This window comes from Pseudopodoces humilis, chromosome 24 (assembly GCF_049639895.1).
Source record: "Pseudopodoces humilis isolate 2021_Gansu_Grassland_sample_001 chromosome 24, ASM4963989v1, whole genome shotgun sequence".
Taxonomy (NCBI): Eukaryota; Metazoa; Chordata; class Aves; order Passeriformes; family Paridae; genus Pseudopodoces; species Pseudopodoces humilis.
Window position 1 is genome coordinate 4,181,212 of NC_142223.1, and position 20,477 is coordinate 4,201,688.

Sequence of the window (20,477 nt, forward strand, 5' to 3'; positions counted from 1 at the left end):
TTTTGCTGGAGTGTCTCTATTGCATTTTTAGTTCCTCTGTCCTGTTCGGGGAATCTAGCGGGATATCGCACCTGTGCTCCCGTTACTGTCGGTAATTACCCGGCAGTAGTGACTAGCCCGAAGGGCTGATTAATTAGCCAGAAGGGTTGATTAATTGCCTTGGGCTGTTCCGGGCGCGGGACGCTGCCCGCGGAAAGGCGCCAGATAAGGGAGGGTTCCCTGAGATTAGGAAGAGGAGGGGGAAGGCGCTCCTCAGCTCATTAACCGCGTCATTACCCAGCTCATTAGCGGCACATTTGCATACCAATGCGGTTCACGCGGCGCCTTCCCGCGCGCTTCCCGCCGCCGGGCGCCCCCTGCCGGGCCTGCGCGGGGACCACAACTCCCGGCGTGCCCCGGGGCGGCCCCTCCCGCGCGGCCCCGCCCCTTCCGGCGGGCCCCGGAGGAGCGGAGCGGAGCCGAGCGGAGCGCGGCGGGTTCGAATCCCAGCGCCGCCGCGCCCGCCATGAACTTCTCGGAACTGTTCAAGCTCTCGGGGCTCCTGGGCCGCTTCTCCCCCGACGGAAAATGCCTGGTGAGTGCCGGCCGCGGTCAGCGGGGCCGCGCGGCCCGGGACAGGGCGGTTGGCAGGGCCTCCCGGGCCGGGCCGGGCTGAGGGCGGACACGGAGCGGGCAGGGATGGAGCCCCGGAGCCTGCGGGCCTGAGCTCAGAGGCTGCTGCCGAGAGGCTTTGAGGCGGTAAGTGTCAGTACCAGAGCCCTGAGTTAGGTTAAGTTAATCAGTAAATGAATTAGTACTTTAAATTAAATAGTATCTGGAGGGTGCCTACAGGAAAGATGGAGGGGGACTTTATACAACGGTTTGGAGAGGCGGGACAAGGGAGAAGAGCTTCAAACTGCCAAAGGGCAGGGTTAGATGGGATATTGGGAAGGAATTCTTCTTTGTGAGGGTCCTCAGGCCCTGGCACAGGGTGCCCAAAGAAGCCCCTGGGTTCCTGGAAGTGCCCTCAGGCCAGGTTGGACCGGGCTTGGACAGTGGAAGGTGTCCCTGCCCATGGCAGGGGGGTGGCACTGGATGAACTTTAAGGTCCCTTCCAACCCCAAACCATTCTGGGAGTCAATGAAATAAAATAAATTACAAGACAGATATTTTTTAAAGACTGGCATTACTTACCCAGCAGTGATGGAATCAACAAAGATTATATTTATTACTGTAAAACTCCCTTTCCCCCTGGGTTAGTTCTCACTGTACTTTGCAGTGGAGCTCAGTGCATACAGAATCCTACACTGGTTTGGAGTGCAATTACTTTGAAGCTCATTTAGTTCAAAGCCTCTGCCATGGGCAGGCACACCTTCCACTATCCCCAGTTGCTCCAAGCCCTGTCCAGCCTGGTCTTGGACACTTCCAGGGATCCAGGAGCAGCCACAGCTTCTCTGGGCAACCTGTGCCAGTGGCTCACCACCCACAGGGAGTATTTTTTTTTTAAAAAACAACATTGACCCTCTCTGAACTAAACCTGGGATCACAGTGAGCCTGGCAGGGACAGCCCTGGTGCTCCATCCAGGATCCTGCCCCAGCTGAGCCCTGTCTCCGTTCCCCCCAGGCCTCCTGTGTGCAGCACCGTTTGGTGGTTCGGGATGCGAGCTCCCTGCAGATCCGCCAGCTCTACACCTGCCTGGATCAGATCCAGTACATCGAGTGGTCCTCGGACTCCCTGTTCGTCCTGTGTGCCATGTACAAGCGGGGCATTGTCCAGGTGAGGATGAAGGCAGGACAGGGCGTATTTCCTGCTGGGATTTGGGTGTGATGTGAGCGCTTAACAGCTAGGACTAGTCTGAGGCTTTGCAGAAGCACCTGATGTTATTGATGACACAGTTTGAGGATAACCCAGCATGCCAGGATTTTGGAAGCAAAATATCTTAGATTGAAAAAGAATATTTAGGATAAAAACGTCTAGAAAAACAGATCAGAATTGGAGATTATCATACCAGTTTCTTATTGCAGTAGGAAAGAAATAACATGCAAGCTTGTTAAATGGACTAAACCTATTTAAATGTTGGATGTTCGGAATATTTGTCACTGAAAAAAAAAACCCAAACCCCTCATCATTTGCCATTTCCATGATCACCCAGAGGTGTGGGACTCACTTTTGCAGCGGGATCCAGCGCCAGTCCTTCATGGCTGTGGGTGGTTGGGTGTTCCTGAGCTCCCTGAGGTGGGATGCAGGAGCCTGTTGTCAGCTGCAGGGAATCCTCCTGAGCAGAGGTTTGCATGAGCTGATGCTTCCTGCTGTGTCTGGTTGCTCCCTGCCCCAGGTCTGGTCCCTGGAGCAGCCGGACTGGCACTGTAAGATCGACGAGGGCTCCGCAGGATTGGTGGCTTCATGCTGGAGTCCGGACGGGCGTCACATCCTCAACACCACCGAGTTCCATGTGAGTGTGGAGGCAGGGTTGCTCCCCTTGGTGTCAGATGTTGCTGTCTGCCCTTTGCCTCCTAAAATAACCTAAAGCCCTTAAAGCTGCAGTGGTGGTGGAGAGCATGGATGCAGCTCTGTACTCCTGTGTGTAGCTCAGGTTAATTCCAGGTTTGGTGTTTGTTATTCCACTAACATTTTGTCCTCTTGCTTCTGGTGAGAAGATAGAAAATGAGCACTTAAATTTGAAGGTAAAATTGTGTGTTTTAGAACATTTCCTGATGTTTTTGATGTTGATGGCATTCATCTAAGCAGTCTTAGAAATCCAATATGTTGTTTGCACGGTGTGAAAAGCTCAGGATTTCTAGTTAACAAAACCCAAACCGTAAATGTTTCAGAGTGATTTTAAATTTAAACGTACAGGCTTATGTTTATTGACCTATCAGATGAGATTTAGATCCAGATCCTGAAAATATTTTCCCAGTTGTTTGATCTGACACACAGGACCCAGACTGCTGGTGGAACCACTTCTAAAATTAAAATTATGACACCTTTAATGCTTATTAAGACCAATATTGGAGAATGCTACTAATGTAGAATCCAAACTGTTTTGTGGATGGTCAATTTGTAGAAAGGCTTGTGGATTGCGACTCTTCCACCTTTTGGATTAGGGCTGATGATTCTTGTTATTTAGTACAACAATGAAGGGTCAGAAAATAGCCAAGAACAGCATGTGAGACACTTTCTCTTTGTGTTTACTCTTTCCAAACCTGTGGAAGGGTTTTAGGTGACAGGATCTTGTGCCATAACACTGGTTAGCACAGAATTCACATGCTTGCAGTGTAAGATTCCCCCCTTTTTTGTGCAAATCCCAATGTCAGTGGGATGTGTCTGTGGACTCAGCCGTGTGTGTACAGACCCACTCCCCCATCCCTCTAGATAGGAGTGATAAGTCTAGGCCTTGGTTTTCCCAGGTGTGAATTGCCCTGATAGCAACAATAAAAATTAAAAACAAGCCCAGAATTCCAGCCTGGAGGCAGTGCAGCCATCCCTGCTGGTGGCAGGTGACAGGCAGCAGCGGAGGAGGCAGAACTGCAGGCTGGGGCTGTGTGAGGCTCCCAGAGAGGATCTCGTGGCACGTGTGTGTGGGGGTGGACCAGTGAGGATTTATTGCCTCCCAACAGAACTCGGTTTGACCTTAGAGGATTTCATTAAGCCTTTGCCAAGTTGGCATCTGTGTGGGGATAAGTTTCCTTTCCAGCTGTAAACAGGTTGCTAAATTAGCTGTTGTCAGACAGCTGCCGGGGCTGTGCCGTGGTTGGAGCTGTGTTTGCTCCCTCCCTGCTAAATCCACAGTCTGGGGGGATGTGGGCAATGCTCAGGATATTTAATATCAGTGTGTTCTCAAATCCAGCAATTTCCTGGAGGGTTTGGGGGTTCCCTGTCAGCCAGCTCAGCTGGGCTTTGGTCACTTCCAAACAGCACCAAGTAACCACTCGTTATTCCTCAGGTCAATGTGTGAACTCCACTGAGAGCTCACAAGGAACTTTCTTATTCACTGAGTTTTTTAAAGGTTATGGTTGCGCTAATTTCTTTCTAGCAATGAGTACTTACCAGTGCCTCAGAAAAATCATTACAGAATCCCAGAATAGTTAGAGTTGGGAGGGGCCTCTGGAGATAATCCAGTCCAACCCCCCTGCCAAGGCAGGGTCACCTGGAGCAGGTGACACAGGAATGCATCCAGGTGGGTTTGGAATGTCTCCAGAGAGGGAGATTCCATGCCTTCCCTGGGAAGATGTTCCAGTGCTCTGCCTCCATCCATGGAAAGAAATTCTTCCTCATGTTGAGGTGGAGCTTGTTGTGTTTTACTTTATGGACATGACTCATTGTCCTGTCACTGGCACCTGAAAAAGTAGTCTGGCACCATCCTCTGACACTTGGAATTCATCAGCTGATTTGTAGGGTTTCTTTGTGGTTAGTGTTCCTTCTGTACTGAAATCCTCTCTGGGAGGCAGTTTCACATTATCAACGTGTCCTGTGGAAGGTGTTGAACCCCATGTGACTCCTTCCAATGCCATCATGCCACCAGAATTTACAGGCACAGGTAAAGCTTAACCAACAGCTGCAGGTGAAGAACTGAAGGAAAGAAAATGGATCCTCTTCACATTTCTGAAAGTGCTGAAAGCCAGGTTGGACAGGGCATAGAACAACCTGGTCTAGTGGAAGGTGTCCCTGCCCATGGCAGGGGGTGGGATAAGATGAGCTTTAAGGTCCCTTCCAACCCAAGCCATCCTGGAATTCTGTGATTCTCTGCTTCCTCATGACCTGGGATAAATAGTGTGAAGATATTCTGGAGTGTTTCTCTTAAGAGCTGTGCTTATAAACTACATGCTTTGTCTCATTCCATGTCAGGCCCTTAAGCATCAAGGAGCTTCTTTGGAACTCTAGCAGCAGGGAAAAGTGTGTGTTTCTGTGTGTATCCCAGCTAATCCTTAGTAACTGTGTGTGGCTGCATTGGCTGAAAAATGCTTCCTGGCGAGGAATGTACTGCGAATAATCTTCTGAAATCCGGTGCTGACAGACACTGCTATGTAAGGGGGCTGAGTGACCCAGTCAAGTCTGGGACAAGAGTTGACAGTTATTTGAGCTGTAGGTTGTTTAAAAGTGTGTTTTTGTCTGTTGAAAATCACCAGTTCTACACCTGCCTGGAGCTGTCAACATTGGGCCGTGGTTCTGGGCCTGGCGCTGGAGACTGTTTATCACGTTACCATCTAAATACATTTTATTTCTCAGCTGTTTTTAGGCTATTCTAAAAATGTTTCTGCTTTTGGTTTGTTTTTCCACTGCAAAACAACAGCTGAAATCTTCTCAGACGCCGTTATTGTGAGGATTTGAGTGTGACAACTCCACTCAGTTGAGTCATCTATGCTGAAGAGAAAGTATCCCCCAAAAGGAGCAGTGGAGAAGGGCTTGCTGCAGACTTAACTGACCATGGGCTGTTCTCCTTCTATAAAACAATTGTCCCTTCTCCATGAATTCCCTAAGAAAGGCAATGAGCAGCAATGGAAATTTCCTGTCATTTTTGAAGCGTTTAGTTTCTTTTCTCCCCCTCTGTGTTTGGTGTTTCTCTTGCTCCTGATCCTGTCTGCAAGCTGTGACATAATCCTTCTAATCTTCTTCATCTCATTTATTTGGCAATTTAAATGAGATTGTGGAATATTCCAGGTGGGAATATGAAGGTTTTCCCTTTCTGTCACAATTCAGTTGTAAACACAGTGTTAAGGGATGGGGGTGTAAAATCCATACATTAAGCACATAATGTGAGTTTCTCTGTAGGAATGTCTGAGTGGGCACAAATGGAACAAGGGAAAAGGATCCTACTTTCAGGAATCAAAATTATTTGGTTTTGAATGTTCCTAGCACTAGGCCAAACCATCAAGTTGTATGAATTGGGTGAGAGGTGACAATGGAATTATAGAATGTATCTGTGTGCTTCCTTCTGAGCCTGCAGCCCTTGCAGGGGAGAGAGTGGAGTTGAATGGACAGAGAATGACAGGATGAGAGGACACAGCCTCAGGCTCTGCCAGGGGAGGGTCAGGTTGGAGATGAGGAAGAATTTTTTCATGGAAAAGCTGGTCAGGCATCAGAAGGTACTGCCCAGGGAGGTGGTGGAATCCCTATCCCTGGAGGTGGTACTCAGTGCCCTAGGCTGGGTGACAGGGTGGGGATGAGGCACAGGATGGATTGGACTCAATGACTTTGGTGGTCTTTTCCAACCTCAATGAATCTGTGAAGAGAGGATTTTAAACAAGATAATTTTTATGTGTGAAGGTCTCTTCCAACCCAAACCATGCTGTGATTCTATGTGATTCTTATTAGATGTTAAAAGTGTGTTGTGGCTGATAGATGGAGTGAAGATGAAGGCTTTACTTGTCAGACACTTATAGGCATCTGGTTTAGTTGTAGTCTGGGTTTTTGCAGGTGTATTTTTGTGTGTGTGACTGTGTCATGAAGCATGTGCTGGCTGTGCTCTGTGGGCTCTCCCCAGTGCTGCAGAGACACTGGGGCAGTTTGGTGTCCATGTTTTGGGGCACACAGGGCAGGGCAGTGCCCCCTCAGCAGCACCAGGGTGTGATGGCACCAAAACATCCAGTGCCAGGAGCACGTGCTCAACAGTGAAGAACAGGAAAACCATTATTGTCCTCCTTGAGGAGTCACAAAGCTTGACCCTTTTGGAGAAGCTGCTTTTTTACAGCAAAAGGAGGTTTAGATTGGATATTAGGGAAAATTTCTTCATGGAAAGGGTTGTCAAGCATTGGGACAGGCCCCTCAAGGGAGGGCTAGAGTCCCATCTCTTGAGGGATTTAAAAGACATTTAAATATAGCACTTTGGGATGTGGTCTAATGGTGGCCTTGGCAGTGCTGGGAAAATGGTTGGACTCAGTGGTCTGTGAGGGATTTTCCATCCTGTATGATTCTGTGCCTCCATGATGGAGCAGAGATGGATGTAGAAATATTTCAAAACAAAGGTGGCTTTGCCTTTTCTTTGGCTGAGCCTCAGGCAGGGCAGAGGCGACAGTGGGAACTCAGCATGGGTTGTGCTGTGTCCCGTTTCCAGAGATGTGTGTGCTCTTGAGCTCAATGTGAGCAGCAAGGTGTTGCCTCCTGAGGCTTGGAGCAGCCAGTGTGGTCCAGGGTGGAAGTGTTTGATGCCCAGCAGGCCAGGGGAGCTGTTCATGAGGCTGTGTAGCAGCACTCAGATGCCTTTGTCAGAAAAATGATGGTCCAGCCCTCAGCATTTGAAGCCTGCAGCTGCTAAGCTTGTATTAAGTGGCTGGAGAATGTGTGCTGTGTGTTTTGCTCAGGGGAGGTAGGGCAGCCAGTGCATTTAGGGCTGCAATTAATAGTCCCCAGCAGTATTTCAATGCTGCAGTTGCTGCAGAAGAATGTGTGGAGGCATTGTGTTGGTATTTTTAAAGTAAATCTTGCCTGAGGAGCAGACTGACAACGCTGGGTTTGGGTGGCCGGAAGTGAGTGGCCCCAGGGATAAAAGTTGGTGGTTGCTCATCTTGTGGATTCCTCCAGGAGCTGCTGAACTTAGAGGAGGAGGTTCTGCCCCTCTGCCCTGCCCAGGTGAAACCCCACATGCAGAGCTGCCTCCAGCCCTGGGGCCCCAGCCTAGGAAGGACCTGGAGCTCCTGGTCATCAGAGGGATGGAGCAACTCTGCTCGGGGGAAAGGCTGGAAGAGTTGGGATTTTCCAGTCTGGAGAGGAGGAGCTTTGGGGTGACCTCATTGTGGCCTTGCAGTGCCTGAAGGGAACTTACAGGAAAGATGGAAAGAGACTATTTCCAAGGGCCTGGAGTGACAGGACAAGGAGGAATGACACTGACAGAGAGGTCAGGGTTAGGTGAGATACTGGGAAGAAATCCTTCCCTGTGAGGGTGGACAGGGCTTGGAGCAACTTGGTCTACTGGAAAGTGTCTGTGTCCTTGGCAGGGGGTGGGACAAGATGAGCTTTAAGGTCCCTTCCAGCCCAAATTATTCTATGATTCCATGGAAAAAGATTTCTGTGCTATTTCATCAAATCTCAGAAGTTTGTCTGATGTGTAGGGCAGAAGGGACTATTTGGGATTCAATGGATCTCTGATGGGGAGGCAATGTTTACTGGAATTCTGAAGCTTGGTTTGAACCCTGTAAATCCCTGTAAATGAATTGTGTTTCCCACCAAAACTGATCATGTCAGCAAGGGGAAAACCTCCAACTTCTGTTGCAACACAGAGCCTGCAGTATTACCAGTGAAGCAGATCCACAGGCTGCTCCCTCAGCATCCTTTGTCACCATTGAACAGTGCCAGGTACTTCAGGGAACGATAAGGTGTGTAAAGGACAAACCTGCAAAAGGGTGTCTGAGAACCTTCCTCCCGAGACTGCTGCAATGCTGCTGGGCTGTGTGGGATGTGGGAGGAGGAGGAAATGGGGACAATGCTGGTGTTTTACCTAACAGATCAGAATTAATTTTGGCGTTCAGTAGTTGAGGAAAAGGCAGCTTTGTGATGGAGGTGCTTAATTGCTAAAAGTCATACCTGTAGCTCTTCCTTGGTACAGTAAAATGCAGGAAAACACAAGTTAAAAACCTGAGCCTGGAAACATTCTTTGCTCCAGCTCCAAATGCAAAGGTTCATGTGCTATCCTGGTGAATGCCCATGTGGCTGGGGCTGTCGTTGCTAAGGGAGAGGGAGTATTTATTTTTAATTGGGTAATGTGCAGATGGCAAGGCAGAGCCTGGAGTGCAGCTGTGACCTTGGGGAGCTGTGGGGTGGCTAGGTTTGCAGCTGCCTGCCCTCTCTGCAGCTCTTGGTGCTTGTGGAGGCACAGTTCTCCAGAAATCCCCCAAACACCAGTGTAAAGCCTTGCTTTGCATAGCAGGTTTTGGGTGTCTGAATTTTTCAGTAATTCTGTATGGGTGCCTCATTGTGTGTGCCTGAGGAGAGAAGAGCAAAACAAATCAGCCATGAAAGCTGAGGGTTTCTAAATGTTGTAAAATACAGCTCAGTGTTCACACTTGGTAGCCTTTTCCCAAGGGATACAATGTTCTGAAGTGCCTGTAACTTGTCATCTATTCATAAAGGCAAGAAACTCCCCACCTCTCCTCCAGATTCTGTGATGAATCTGTTTTCCCAACTGCAAAGTGATTCTGGGCAATAGATTGAGAAACATTTGTCCTAATGTCAGGAACTTCAGTGTTTGTGAAGAGTTTATCTCCATACCAGTGATGTGAATTTTGTGTCCCCATCTAGAGTACTCATGTAAGCTTGGGGTAAATTCCCTGCTAACTGCCAGAAATTGGGAAAGAATTCCTCTTAGCTGCTTCCCAGGACATTGTGTTACACAAAATAGCTGCCGAATTAATTAATCACAGAAAGTTCATTGATCCACTTTGTGTTGCTGAATTAGGTTGATATTTTCCTATTAATTATTATTTTTTCAATCTACAAAAATAACCAAACTGCTCCCTGTCTCTGTTCTAGCTCCGAATCACGGTGTGGTCCTTGTGCACCAAGTCTGTGTCTTACATCAAGTACCCCAAAGCATGCCAGCAAGGTAAGTGTCATACACCTACCTGGGAATGGTCCTTTAATGTGACAGAAAGGGAAAATTAATGTGATGACAAATGCCATGTTTGGGAACAGGGTCTGGTCCTGTCCCTTCTGAGCAGCACCTGCAGCCAGGCTGTGTGAGTGATGGATTCCAGCTGACCCACGTGCCTGCTCTTCACATGTGCATCTGTGTTGTGTTTGCTTCTGGGGGATCCTTTAAGGCATTAAATTATGCTGGATGTGCTTGTGATAAAAAACATTAATTCAAAGGGACTTTTGTCATCTTCTGCATATGGAAAGGCTGGAAAGGGATTGTGTCAGGGCTGTAAGACCACATGGCTGTGGTGAGCAGTTTCCTGCCCAAGGCTTGTATCCCAGAGATGACAAAGACAATTATGTATTCCATGTAAAATCCGAGAGGATGGGGAGCAATGCCTGGGAGTTGGAGACCTTATGGTTGCATAACTGATCCATTTAGCCAGGCTAAATGAAGTGGTTGTTTAAAATCTGTTTGGTTTATATAACAACTGTCAGTGGTTAGATGTGTTTTGAAGCACGCTGGAGCTCTGCATCCTGAGAAATTGTACATTCTGAGCTTAAAAATCGCTGACACAGTAGATCAGTAGCACTGTGCTTTGCCTTGATTAATGTGACCTTCTGTGAAGATATTCTGTCTCCTCTTTTATTTCTGCTTTGAATTGGGAGTAACTGTTCTTCGCTGAAGCCTCATCAGCTCTTCTGCCTTGTTGTGTGATTTCTATTTAAGCCAGGTTTAATTAATCTGTCCTGTGGCAGGGGTGGCTTTCACCAGGGATGGGCGCTACATGGCCGTGGCGGAGCGACGGGACTGCAAAGATTTCATCAGCATCTTCGTGTGCAGAAACTGGCAGCTCCTCAGGGTAAGCTCTGCCTCTCCTCCTACCCTGCTGTGGAGGTTACCTGCACATACTGCACACTACTCCATTAGAAACAGTGGGAGTAGCAAGTGCTTGGTACTTGGGACATGTGACATAAACTGTTCACACATGGGATCAGTCCATGGAGACTGGCACTGGTCACAGGCTGGATCTGAGCAATTAAACCTCATGAAAAACTTGTCTGTATGTTGTGTCACCTCTAATTTGGGAATTCTGAGCCTCACCAGAAGCTGAGAGAAAATTTGGGAAATACCACTAAATGTTTGTCATGTTCCTGAGCTCTTCCCTAATGAACCTTGTAGTGGAAGCTGTGGCTGCTCCATCCCTGGAAGTGTCCATGGCCAGGTTGGATGGAACTTGGAGCAACCTGGGATAGCAGAAGGTGTCCCTGCCCATAGTAGATGAGCTGTAAGGTCCCTTCCAGCTCAGACTATTCTGGGATTATGAAATCCTGTACTGGCTTTAAGACAAGGAATTGGGCTTCCTGAATTTTTGATTTATTCAGTGTGACTAATTTAATTTTCATATGAAATGTTGTTTATTTGAAAGTATAGAAACTTTTAGCTTTTCTGTAGAGGGGATCAAAGATCCACTGAATGCAGCATGTGTTACAAGAGGAAATATTTTTGTTGCTACTCTGGCATACAAAAAGCTCTTTTGTGTTTGTGGTAGCCCTTGAAAGGTTAAAACTGAACCTTCTGTCAGTTTAGGTGTAACAGCATTTGTTGACATATTTCAAATGGTTTTGTGGTTTCTCTTTTGTGGGCAGCATTTTGACACTGAAACCCAGGATCTGTTTGGGATTGAGTGGGCTCCCAATGGCTGTGTGCTGGCAGCATGGGACACATGCCTGGAGGTAGGAGGAAAAGCAAATTCTTTTCTTGAAGAGTTCAAGCTGGTCTTTGGCCATCATGTATAAAGCAGTGACTAAAACAATTAGTACTTAAAATGTTTCTTTTGAACATAAAAAGGTGTGAGTCCAGCTTTTGTTAAATATTACACTTGTATTGGGGATGGGTGTCCTTGCAAGTGGATGTCACTTCTGTAAACCCTCAATGACAGCATAAATTATTTCTAATTTATCTTGTAAAAAAATTGTAAACATTGTAGAAGATGCTACTGAAATAATGGAAGAATAATGGAAGAATGTAAGAGTGTTCTACAACTTTACTGATATTGCACTGCACAGTGATTTTACAGTTAATGAAAGTACTCATCCAAAAAGAGAGCAACGAAGCCTCTTAACTCAGTGCTAAGAGACCATTTGTACCTTTGTATTTAACTTGCTGCATGTTAAACAGGCAATGTTTGGCAGGGATGATTTGCCTGCCTGTGGTTTTTAGCAGCATTGCTGGATTTTAGAGTGGCTCTGTCTGTGTTTCAGTACAAGGTCCTGCTGTACTCCCTTGATGGGCGGCTGCTCTCCTCCTACCGTGCCTATGAGTGGCCCCTGGGCGTCAAATCCATCGCCTGGAGTCCCAGCAGCCAGTTCCTGGCCATTGGCAGCTTTGATGAAAAGGTAAGAAATGGTTTCTGCCTCTTTTATCTAAACCATTTGGAGAACTTTGCCCTAACAGTCTCCCCTTGCCATGCTTCCTGAGCCAGGTGCGTATCCTGAACCACGTGACGTGGAAGAAGATCACGGAGCTTGACCATCCAGCAACCATTGCCAGCAAGAAGACTGTAAGTGTGGGTCCCAAATTCATGGAGTCCTTAGCAGAGCTTGGATGCTGCTGTTTGTATCTCAAAGATGCTGATGAGTCCATTTCATTCTGGAGGCTTTGCTTTTTTTCCTGCTGGGGCTTGGGAAATTACAACCTGGGAATATAACGAAAATGTGTGAATCCTTTCAAATTTGATTGAATATGTCTGTGGTTGTCTCTCTTGAGCAGTAATAGATTCTCAGATACTCCTGTCACGTGCCAGTGTATTTTGGTGTAGGTGGTGGCTGCATTACAGATTAGGGTGTGCAGCCGATAGCAAAATGGAAAGCTGAACAGGAGAGATTTGTCTCAGCATTATACAATTCTTAACTTTAAACAGTGCTGGAACTGGATTGTGTTCAGATTTTTCATCCTGTGTGGACAGGCTCATCCAGCTCACCTAAAGGGCATTTCCTGGAACATCTGTCAGTATTGATTTTTATCCTTTATACCTGAACCTGCAAGGCCTGACAGATTCTGGGCTGTTGGCAGCAGGTGCAGAACTGCTGTTCCCAAAATCCCGAGCTGATCTCATCCCTGGAGGTAACAAGAACAGTGTGTGGTGCTGTTTGCCATTGCAGAGGGACTGAACAGACCTCCTGGAAGAGTTTGTGTGTGGATTGTAAGCCTGCAATATTCACATGACTCTGCCTCTTAACCAGAAGCAAGGCACGAGCCATTAAAGCACCTCAGCAAAGCTTCTCATAGCTGAAGAATGCCTTAACTTCCAGTTAGGTGTAAAATATGTCATGGAAAACAAATGGAAATAGCTCTGTTAATCTCCACTACACAGACAGGAATTGCAGTTGCTGTGTTTTATCCTGGTGCTTGTGTTTGGGAATATGTTGCAGACACACTAAAATATTTTTGCTATTTTCCTTCTGCAGTGCTGCACTTTGTGTTAGAATCAGATTAAAGATTTTTGGTTGCAAAAATGAGATACATGTTCCCACTGTAATTGGGGATGATTTAATTTGCTGTCAGAAATAATGGATGAGGTGCACTCCCTCAGATTTATTCTTTGGAGTGTTTCCCTGATCATGGTTCCAAATGGCCCATGATTTACTGGGAATACTGGATTCCAGATCTGCCTACTGAAGCCCTTTCCTCTGCTGATGAACCAGGGGATGCTGAGATCTACTAAATGTGCAAATGAGCCAGTGGGATGTGGGTATTTGGTAACAGTCCATGTTCAAACTCTCTGAGGTCCTTCTGTAGAGCTCTCACTTGTTTCTTTGTAGATTGTGTATAAAGAAGTGGAGAAATCCCCAACTGTTGACACAGAGAGACTTTCTTTCCCTCCAACAAGAGCATTGGCTAGTTCTCTCTTCAGCACAAAGAGTAAATGTAAGCCAAAGTTTACTCAAACCAGACACTTGAGTTTGCCTTGGGAAGTCTTTAAATAAACATTGTAGGTGAACTCTGCCCCTTGGATGGTAGAACAGATCTTCTGGATGTTCTTGAGGGCAGTAAAAATCAGTCTCAGTCTTTGTGGCACTGTAAATCACCTTTGGTTAACAGTGTTTGAAATATTAGTTAAAAGAAAAAGTTAAAAGGTAGTAAAAAAACTAATCTTTCATTTTCCTGATTTAATCTGAGGAATCTCAGACTGAATTTTCAGCCTTTCCTTTTCTGTAGGAGGGCAGGAATAGTAGTAGGGTGGCTGTGAGGATATGGTATCTTAAAGCAATTGAAATTTTGAATGGAACATCTTGGAGAAGAATAAAATACGGTCCTATCACTTCAGAGATGAGGGGTTTTAACAGTTGGATGTGAATGCATTGTCCACCCAGGCTCACTTAGTGAAATACTTTTATTTCCTATTCCAGATGACATTTCCCAGGTGCCAATTTCTTTACAGTACATCAAACCAGTTGCTGACAGGGCAAATCCCAAAGTGGGAGTTGGGATGTTGGCCTTCAGTGCAGATAACTGTTTCCTGGCAACCAAAAATGGTAGGTTCCGACTGCCCTGCCTTAGAGGGGAAACCATGTGGGGCATGTGGGGGGTTTCCTTAGCAGAAATGATCCTTTGCACTATAAAAAGAGTCATGGCCCTGTAAAATCAGCTCTGTTGTGAGATGTGTAACTACAGAGGAATCCCAGCCTGTCTTCTAGTGTGTGTTAGCTGTTGTGAACTGCCAGAACTGCTGATCAGGGCATGAACTCAGCCTTGGCTCTGTATTTAATGAAAATAGTGGGGTTTTAGGTTTCTTCAAGTTTGTGTGAGCTCACTGTATTGAAAATGAAACAAATCTTCCCACCGCCTGAGTCTCTTAAGAGGCAGAACTCTGCTTAACCTATAGCAGGAGGAATTCTGACTTCCTGAATAGTGAAAGTCATGGAATTAATGTTCAGTTTTTCCCTTTGGTCCTGAGGGGCTGTTTGTGCCTGGGTGCCAAAGCTCTGAGTCAGGTGCAAAACCCATCAGACAGACTAACGTGATAAAAGCTAGGGACAGACTGGGAGATGAACTAGATCACTTTTATCTTTCTTTGCAATATTTCCAAGGCTGAGGTGTTTCCTGAAGGCTCTGCTTGGCAGAACTCAAGTGGTGCTAAGCCTGGGCTGTACTTAAAGGTTTGCATTGTATGAATTTGTTTGTTCCTGTGCATTTAGAAAAACCAAGCGTGATCCTTTTATCCTCCAGCTATCACACGGTTGCTGCTTCCTCTGCAGATAACATTCCCAACGCCGTGTGGATCTGGGACATCCGGAAGCTGAAGCTGTCCGTGGTGTTGGAGCAGCTGTGCACGATCCAGAGTTTCCAGTGGGACCCCTGCCAGCCCCGCCTGGCTGTGTGCACGGGCAGCAGCAGAGTGTACCTGTGGTCCCCAGCTGGCTGTGTTGTTGTGCAGGTGCCTGGAGAAGGTGAGCAGCAGCTGCCACAACCTCTCAGCAACTGCTCAGTGACAAAATACTATTCCATTTATAAACTGATCTGAGTGTTATCCTGGAAATAGCTCAGGTATGTTCTTGGAGCTGCTTAAAAATGGGTGTTTTCACCCTTGGGAAAAGAGGAGCTCATAGTGAGACACAGGAAATGTTTCAAGGACAGCACAGGGCCAGCAGGGATTTGTGTGGCTGATTCCAGCTGCCTTTTCCTCCAGCAGGAGCATGGGCTGCCACCTCCTTGCTGACACACTCTGATTTCTTCCCGCAGGTGACTTCCAGATCACATCTCTCTCCTGGAATTCTAATGGGGACTCCATGCTGCTCCTGAGTAAGGACAACTTCTGTGTGTGTTACTTGGAAACAGAAGCGGTAAAATAAAATAACTAAAATGCATTAAAAATGCTCCCAAGTCTGAGGAAGAAAGAGGAAAGGAGTCAAAACCTATTGCCCAGTCTGAAGTGTTTGTATTTATAAGTTATTTATTTGAAGGAGCTCCAAGCTCAGTGTGTGAAATACTGTGACTGCATTTGAATGAAGTGATGTAGCAAGTGAAATGTAAGGAATGAGTGTCTGTTGCAAGAAAACATGAGTATTAGTGGAGTTGAACATCTCTTTTTCAACACTGAACCCTTATTTTCTAAGACTGTAGCTCTGTGTGTATATAATGTATAGCTATTATTTAATTTTTCTATTTCCAATAAATATTTTGATAGTTATAAACTATAAACCTGGATCTCTGCACTTGAAAGTTTGTTTCAGTGTGATCAGTGATGTGATGTAGCAATTCATCCCAGCACAAGGAAACTGTTACTTGCACACAGTTAATTTTGGGTGACAGTAACTGTACCTGGGCCACCATGGATTTATTACATGGAATCTTTGCCAGAAGGATCGCAATTGACACTTCAAGATGCTGAATTATAGGTAACTGAAATGGGAGTTTTTGTCCCAACTCTGGTGCCAAATAGGAGTGGATGGTTTGGCAGGGAAGGAGCCAGTTGCATATTCTTCCTTTTTTTCCTGTGTCCTTCTAAGGAGGGAGCCTCTTGTTTAGGAATTTACTGGATGTTTTTTCTTTTGCTACCTAATTTCACAGCCTCAGTCTCCAGAAAATGAAGAGCGAATACCAAGTAAGAGTTAAATTTCAACTTTACTGGAAGGGTAATGAAAATTGAACAGGTAACTTAGAAAATGCATGAAAAAGCTTGGAAAGCTGGAGCCAGGATTGACTGCAACAAGAGTTTCACAAACACTCACCTACATTAAAGTCAAAAAACCTCACCAGTGCAGCACAGTGTTCATCTAGAAGATAAAGGCTCTGATGAAAGGGCATGGAGAGGAGGTCATGCACAAGGAAAAAGCTTGTTAGAGTCACCTCCTGAGCAATTACAGCTGTAATCTCTTGGGCTGCTTCTGAATTTCATCCCTGGATGAGAGGTTCAGTGCAGGAATGTATCACCCAAGGCTGACACACAGTGCTGAAAGTTTTCTCTGTCTCCATTAAAAAGTCCTGGTCCAAACTAGAGTAGATTTAAGAAAAATGGCTAAGAGTATCAATCTAACCAAAATAGAATTCCTTTTCAGTTCTACAAAGAACAGCTTTGAAGGCAAACGTGTTTGTGAGGCTTTTGGCAATGTTCTCTCACAACAGTCTTTATTCTGTGACTGCAGCAAAGAAACAGAAGTAGAGAGGAAGTTCAAGTAGGTTCTTAGAGGGATTTTTACAAGAAGCTCAGAAATGCATATTGAGTTCACAAACTGCTGCTGAGCTGGTGGAACAGTGCAGCTTTAGCAAAAGCCAGCAAATACTGTTAAAGACTGACTGACAGCTTTGAAAATTCCTAACAGGCATTAATCAGAGCACTGAGATCATGGCGATTGGAGCAGCAATTCCTCTTAAACAACACAAAGCAGTCCCAAGCACACGACAGGATTTGACACCGTACACAGGGATACAGCAGGGCCGTGGCACAAAGGTTCTGCTGTGGACTGGGGGTTTCAGCAGATTCCAATGGCACTTCATGGACTGGGAAGAGCAGGCACTGGGACACAGAACACACCACTGCTCATTCACCCTGCACAAGGACCAGTGAGGGCTGTAAATCAAGTACAAAATACAAGACTGACACCACCCTGAGTCTGCTTCAAATCCAACCTGTGCATTCCCAAACAACCTGGGAAGCGTTCTACAACCTCCCCCTTTCCTTTCCTTCCCCTGGCAACTTTGCTTTATCACGTGCTGTGCCCTCAGCACCCTCTCCCCAGAGTACCACCAGCAACTCACTTGCCCTTGAACAGGTGACTCGCAAGGGGGTTTAAAATCCAATTTTGCCTCTTGTCATGGAGTAGCCCAGCTTGGCCTCGTTGTTGATGAAGGACATCAGTCCCAGGTAGGTCTCGATGAGGATGGGCCGCTCCAGCACCAGCACCCCGTTAGCACTTCCCGGCACCGGGCCCTCCTTGTGGGCTTTCTTCACAGCCTGGATCAGCTGTGTTTGAAAGTTTTCCAGCTGGGAGAAAAGAAATCCCCTTGCTTTTGCATTGTTTTACAAACTCTTAAGCATAGGGAATGGTGAAGGGTTAGCATTAAAGCTGTAGCTGTCAGGGCTCTATGGGCTGTGATAGTCACAGTCCGATATTTAACCTCAATGATTCTGTTAATTTCACACAGGACACTGCTGATGTGTGACTTAAACAGGGTAAAGATTCATCAGTGACCAGGTGTTTATTTCTGACTGTGGTTCTGCTCTGATCACTGATGTGTTACGCTTAATAGTGTTCTAATTTTAGGCAGACCTTCAGAGGGAAGCACCTATTACAAAAAGAACTGAGAACCATCTTGATGAAGGTTTTCAGTGAGCAATTAAACCATCTGTTAATTAGCTGGCAGTCCTAGATGGAAAGTCCATCATCAGACAGGTAAGTAAAAGCAGAAGCAGCCTAAGATCTGTTTGCTTTTTGGTTTTACAGGACTCTGCACCTTCAGAAATTTTGGCTTCCTCTGTATTTCAGCCTGTTATGGGTGGCTGGCAAAAGTGGGCAGTGGGGTCACCCTGCAAGTCAAAATTTGGAGACTGGGAAGATGGAGCTCCCAGCTCTAAATTCTACCTTGATGTAACCAATTTTGTTAGATTAATTTATGCATTGCTTTAAAATAAAGCAAATTATGTCCACCCTATGAGCTCAGTGAGCTGCCTGGAGCAGCAGAGGCTGTTCCTTACCCGGCACAGGGATGAGATCTTCTCGTCTGCGTCTGCCATGGGGTGCTCGGTGAAGGTCACGTAGGGGATGTTGGTGGACCAGGGGTTCCACCTGTTGATGAAGGAGGCACGGCTTTGCTTGTCCCACTGGATGCGGATACCGACACCTTCCCTCCTGATAGTGCAGAATGAACAGGGTAAAATTTCCCAGTCTTGGAGCAAGGTTAACTAAAAATGTTCTGTCTGGAAAAGACCTACGTGAAACTAGAAGCTATCTCAAAATACAAGTGATGGTAAATTTTACTGTAGGCAAGAAATGCAGTAATCAGCCCCTGAAATGTGCAAAGGGACATCCTTATGAGCTGAGAGCAAGAAAGGGAAGCACCTGGGACACCATGGCCATCCTTCACAGCCTGTGACAGCCCCTGTGTACAGGACTCACAGCTTTCTACTCACGCTAAGGTGTTACTGCTACTTACTGTATTATGTAATGGTGATGAGTTTCTGCTCCCAAATCTACTCATCTTATCTTGAAAGTCCTTGAGCAACTTGCTGTTAGTGCAGCTACTCACCACCCCAGCAAACCAGCAGCTACCCTGAGGTCTTCCAGTAAAGCTTCTGGAATTGTTTGCACAGTTAAGCAAGCAAAACAAGAATTCTCATTCCAGGGGCCAAGCTGACAGCTCAATCTGTTCCAAATAACTGTGCAAGACTTACATGTGACTGGGGCTGCTTACTTGTTCAGAGATTTGGGTGGGAACTCAAACTCCCCCACGGAGATGGTGTCCACGGCACTGAGGGCAATCCTGGTCACATGCTGGCACTGCAGGCTGATGAAGTTGTACTTGCAGACCAGGAGGGACCAGTCCGTGATGAGGACAAGCCGCTCCTTCTCGTTATTCCAGTGATCGATTCTGGGGAGAGAACACGACTGAGCTTTAAGTGGTTTTGACTCCTGGCTAGAAACACTGAAGAGCTTGGCAGACAGCAGAGTTGCTGAGGAGAACAAATTTGATGCTGTATTTTCTGTTACAGCTTCTGCTTTGCATCAGCAGGGCCAGTGAAGGGCTGAGGGTCTGTGCTTTGGGTTAGTTTGTTAAAGCTACACCCGCACTTTACTGCAAGAGTGGGTTCTCTGTGGGACTGGGTTTTATAAGGGGTTAACTGGGGAGCGTTGGTCTGGATCTGGAGAGCTGGCTTATAAAGAAATGATGAAATAACGATGGCTGCAGCCACCCCGGGCCATTCCGGGCCTTGTGCGCGCATTAATATTCACCAGGTTTAATACAGAGAAACGCTGATGTGGGACGTGAGGCTCTGGAGCATGCCCGCGGGGCCGAGGCTGCGCTGGCGCTCATCACCCCCGCCCGGAGCGCCCGTGCCATCCCGCCGCGGAACTCACTCGGTGAGCAGCCACACGCTCTGCACCTCCCCGTCCTCGGCGGGCAGCACGACCACGCGGATCTCGCTCACCGCCTGCTCGATGGTGCCGGGCTGTGGGGGGAGAAGGCAGAGGTCAGGGCGTGCGGGCCGGTGCCGCGGCTGCCCCCGCGCCCCTCCCGGCGCGCACCCGGAACACGAAGTACTGGCGCAGGCGGCCGGCGCGGCCCGCGGTGCGGACACTCAGCGGCCGCAGCGTCTGCCGGGCCGGCGGCGCGGCCGGCTGGAAGGGCGGCCCGGGCCCACCCGGTACCAGCGTGGCGGCCCCGGGGTTGCCGGGGCTGCCGGGGCCGCCGGCCGGGCCGGACTCGTCCGCGTCCCGCAGCTGCAGCATCGCGGCGGCGCCGGGCGGGCGCTCGGAGCCTTCCGGGGCGGAGCGGGGCGGGCGGAGCGCCCGGAGCCGCCTCTCGCTCCGCGCCGGGCCGGGAGGCGGCACTGCAGCCCCGGCCGGGATGCTCGGCCGCTTCCCGGGCAGGGATGCGGGGCACGGCAGCGCTCCCCGCTCCGCCGGGCCTGCCTGGCGCGTGTTGTCATCGTCACCCACCGGCGGCTGCTGGGACCGTCACCATCGCACACCTGGGGCTGTACAAAGTGGTGGCTGCTTTTCATTTGTTTTTCATTACCGCTTGCTCAGAGCTGATTAGGTACCAGGTACCATCACTGTCACATGGCCAGGGGTCTGTCAGGTGCTGTGACCATCGGACAGCTGGCTTGTACCTGTGTCAGGTATTGCCACCATCACACAGCAGAGCTATGCCAGGTGGTGGGTGCTGTCACTGTTGCCTGCTCAGAGCTGTGTTAGGTACCAGATG

General features: G+C 47.7%; 2 protein-coding genes across 5 annotated transcripts; one reads left to right on the forward strand and one right to left on the reverse strand.

Annotated features, from left to right (window-relative positions):
- The first annotated feature begins 395 nt into the window (after nt 1–395).
- WRAP73 (WD repeat containing, antisense to TP73) lies at nt 396–15,752 on the forward strand. 2 transcript variants are annotated; one of them, XM_005528345.3, is made up of 12 exons: nt 396–574; nt 1,604–1,756; nt 2,316–2,432; nt 9,443–9,515; nt 10,307–10,410; nt 11,198–11,284; nt 11,813–11,947; nt 12,034–12,111; nt 13,373–13,478; nt 13,961–14,086; nt 14,810–15,001; nt 15,294–15,752. In XM_005528345.3, the coding sequence occupies exons 1-12, from the start codon at nt 506–508 to the stop codon at nt 15,401–15,403; spliced, it is 1,350 nt and encodes a 449-aa protein (XP_005528402.1). In that variant the 5' UTR covers nt 396–505; the 3' UTR covers nt 15,404–15,752. The 2 variants fall into 2 exon arrangements, with proteins under 2 accessions (XP_005528402.1, XP_087922686.1); XM_088066560.1 differs by lacking the exon at nt 396–574 and adding an exon at nt 622–738.
- Nucleotides 15,753–16,156: 404 nt separating this feature from the next.
- On the reverse strand, nt 16,157–19,999 carry TPRG1L (tumor protein p63 regulated 1 like). Of its 3 annotated transcripts, none has more exons than XM_014257228.2 (6): nt 19,796–19,999; nt 19,628–19,719; nt 18,963–19,139; nt 18,247–18,400; nt 17,310–17,535; nt 16,157–17,067 (listed from the first exon to the last, which is right to left on the reverse strand). In XM_014257228.2, exons 1-5 carry the CDS (start codon nt 19,997–19,999, stop codon nt 17,341–17,343), a joined length of 822 nt encoding a protein of 273 aa, XP_014112703.2. In that variant the 3' UTR covers nt 16,157–17,067; nt 17,310–17,340. The 3 variants fall into 3 exon arrangements, with proteins under 3 accessions (XP_014112703.2, XP_005528409.2, XP_005528408.2); XM_005528352.3 differs by having other exon boundaries at nt 16,157–17,100; XM_005528351.2 differs by having other exon boundaries at nt 16,157–17,535.
- Between the last annotated feature and the right edge of the window lie 478 nt (nt 20,000–20,477).